Source organism: Gastrolobium bilobum, unplaced genomic scaffold (genome assembly GCF_033153095.1).
Source record: "Gastrolobium bilobum isolate Gb01-03AN ecotype WA unplaced genomic scaffold, APGP_CSIRO_Gbil_v1 utg897, whole genome shotgun sequence".
NCBI classification, from domain to species: Eukaryota; Viridiplantae; Streptophyta; class Magnoliopsida; order Fabales; family Fabaceae; genus Gastrolobium; species Gastrolobium bilobum.
The window spans coordinates 182,037-185,254 of NW_026896199.1; the positions used below are offsets into that span (position 1 = coordinate 182,037).

Here is a 3,218-nt window from a genome sequence, read left to right on the forward strand (position 1 = left end):
CAAATTTGATTTGCCAAATCCCATATCCCTTAGATTAAATCAAAATCATGAAAACTTTTATCCTTTTTAATAAAAAATTATGGATTTAATGTTTCTCACACAAACACTAGATATAAAGTGGTTGGAGGTCATTTTTTGTTTAAATTATGTGCTTGCAGTACAAAAATTAAACCCAAAATTAAATAAACCACTCCACTTCTCATTAAACTCCTACTAACGAAGATAGGAATGAAGACAATTTTTATACGCAATTTTACCCTTATATATTTGCAAAAAGAGTCTATTTTATGAACTCAAACCGGTTTAAACCCACAATTAAATAAAAAAAGGAATTAAAAATATGTTTCCCTCTCACAACTAACTAACATCTCTACTTGCAAAATATCTTGGATACTAAGTATGGGAATACTAAAGACTCAATATATCTTTTACTAAAAAAGAAAAATAAATAATACAATTCGTTTTACCTATTGTATCCATCATTGCATCTAAGTCCCACTTTTACCCATCTTTAGTAAAGGAGTAGGTACTATTAAGAGTACCAAATAAAGGATTAAGTGGAAAAGTATTACAAAAGTGATATTATTAAGTGGAAAAGTATTCCAAAAGTGATATTATTAAGTGGAAAAGTTTTCCAAACAACTTCGCTTAATCAACTTAACCAAACCTTGGTCACTCGTTTTTTTCTCTATATATAAGCTTCAATCACCAAGACATTTGCATCATTCGGTCTCATTAATTCATATACAGTCTCATTTTCGTTCTCAAAGCCAAAAATGTCAACCACCATTGAAGTCGAAGAGTCAAGCAAAGTTGCTAAAGGAAAAGCTGCTCTACTTGCAGCCCCAAGACCAGGAGGGTGGAAGAAAGGGATAGCCATAATGGACTTCATTCTAAGGTTAGGTGCTATAGCTGCTGCTCTTGGTGCTGCTGCCACCATGGGAACCAGTGATCAGAAACTCCCTTTCTTCACTCAGTTCTTTCAGTTTGAAGCTAGCTACGATAACTTTTCTGCTTTCCAGTATGTAACTTTCAAAACTCTACTTTCTGTGCCCTTTCCAAAACATTAATCTTTGTATTCCTATTCACAACCCAATGCTTAACAAATTGCAGGTTTTTCGTTATTACAATGGCATTAGTTGGTGGCTACCTTGTCCTATCCCTACCTTTATCTATAGTAGCCATCGTTCGCCCCCGTGCAGTTGGACCAAGGCTTTTCCTTATCATCCTAGATACTGTAAGCTCTCTAACCTTAGAGATATCATATAAAATTACTTATATATTTTCATACAATAGTTTAATTTTTTTGGAGAATTAGTTAATGACATGATATTAGAATCTCAACCATCAAATGATTTAGAGTTCAATCATATATAATTTCCTCCTCGGTCTTCTAATAAAAAAAAATTATATTTGTCTATCACCCTAACATATAGTTAATGGGAGAATGACCAATATAACATCTTTTCTAAAAAAATATTCAATAAAATAATATAGTTTGAAAATTACTTTTCAAGAGCTCTAGGACGGACAAATGTCAAAATAGTACGAGTTTGAATATGCTCGACTCAGAAATAATCTTATATCTCTACGAGTCCCTTTTTCTACCTGGGTCGTCGTAGGGATACTTGGAACACTTGACTTACCTCAAATGAGTAATTAATCTCATGGAAACCAATAAAACAATTACTTACCAAAGTGATATTGCTTGACTACTTTTGACCTTTTTTTTTTTTTTTTTTTGATAACAACTACTTTTGACCTTGGGCACCACATAAATGTGACACGTGTAAGTCTTATGTTTATGAGTATTGTATATAGGGTTCTATTTCTGGATATATTGTTGGAGACAAGTATCTCATATCATAGACACATATTGTGGTAGAGCTCATCATCCATTAAAAAAAATAAAAAATGATGTCACAACTTTTGATGTAAGAAAAGCATGAGATAATTGTCTCATGTAAAATGACACAATGATTTCCCTTGTATATATGAGTCTAGGAATGATATATCGAAGCATCTTATGAGTTCTACAAGAGATGTTACTAGTTGGAAACAGGGTGACACAAATGTAAGTTTTTTAATATTCGCATAATTATCTCATGTTACTATTCGCAGGTATTTCTAACTCTGGCTAGTGCTAGTGCTGCTTCAGCTGCTTCCATAGTTTACTTGGCACACAACGGGGATCAGAGCACAAACTGGTTAGCTATCTGCAACCAATTTGGAAACTTCTGTTCGCAGACAAGTGGAGCAGTGGTGTCATCTTTTGTTGCTGTTGTTGTCCTTGTATTATTGATTGTTATGTCTGCCATAGCTATAGGGAAGCATTGAAAAATAAGATGCTTGGGGGGCTTATATTACTTGTATTATTATTAATTATGCATGTTTATTCTGTTTCCTAAATCTTCCTCGGGTTGTGAGGTTTTCCTTGAAGTCATGATGTGCCAATTTGATTACTTGTATTAATTCGGTCAGATGTTGAAATGGAATATATATTTTATATAATATTTGCCTATGTTATTAATATTTGAACTTTTGAAGTCTTCATTTTCTGCTTTTCTCTTTGCAGCACTTTTCTCAACTTTCTCGCCCATTTTTCACTTGTTCGAGTTTATCAATATTCTTGAGACTTGTGAGGGAGTTAGAATTATAAAAGATGAATAGTACTTTGGTACGCAAGATATAATCACAGTAATGTTATAATTAATGTATGAAGCAGGATACAGATACAATCATAGACACTGGAGACCACCATGTCCAAAATATAGGACATGCACCGGGACACTCTGTGTAACTCAAATGAAATTAAATAAATAAAAAACTAAATTAAAATATGGATTTATATATTCACATTCTTAAAACAACTTGTTAAGCTTTATAAAGCTTTATACTTTCCCTATGATAATGAGCCTAAAAAAATTAGAGTAAATATTTTTTTTGGTCCTCAACAAATTTTACGATATCCGCTTTAGTTCTTAGCAAATAAAAAGGCCCATCGTGGTCCCTAAGAAATTCAAAATGGACTCATTTTAGTCCTTTTGAGGGAGTAATATGAGTTTTTTTTGAATTTGTGAGGGACCACGATTTCAACTAAATGGGTCAATTTTGAATTTCTTAGGGACCACGATGAGCCTTTTTATTTGCTAGGCACTAAAGCGGGTATCGTGAAATTTGCTGAGGACCAAAATGATATTTACTCAAAAAATTACAAA

The 3,218-nt window shown here is 32.8% G+C and overlaps 1 protein-coding gene across 1 annotated transcript; it reads left to right on the top strand.

Moving 5' to 3' along the window:
• Positions 1-776: 776 nt before the first annotated feature.
• On the top strand, positions 777-2,337 carry LOC133298213 (casparian strip membrane protein 1-like). Its single transcript, XM_061497470.1, has 3 exons — positions 777-1,021; positions 1,114-1,237; positions 2,122-2,337. The coding sequence occupies exons 1-3, from the start codon at positions 777-779 to the stop codon at positions 2,335-2,337; spliced, it is 585 nt and encodes a 194-aa protein (XP_061353454.1).
• The last annotated feature ends 881 nt before the right edge of the window (positions 2,338-3,218 follow it).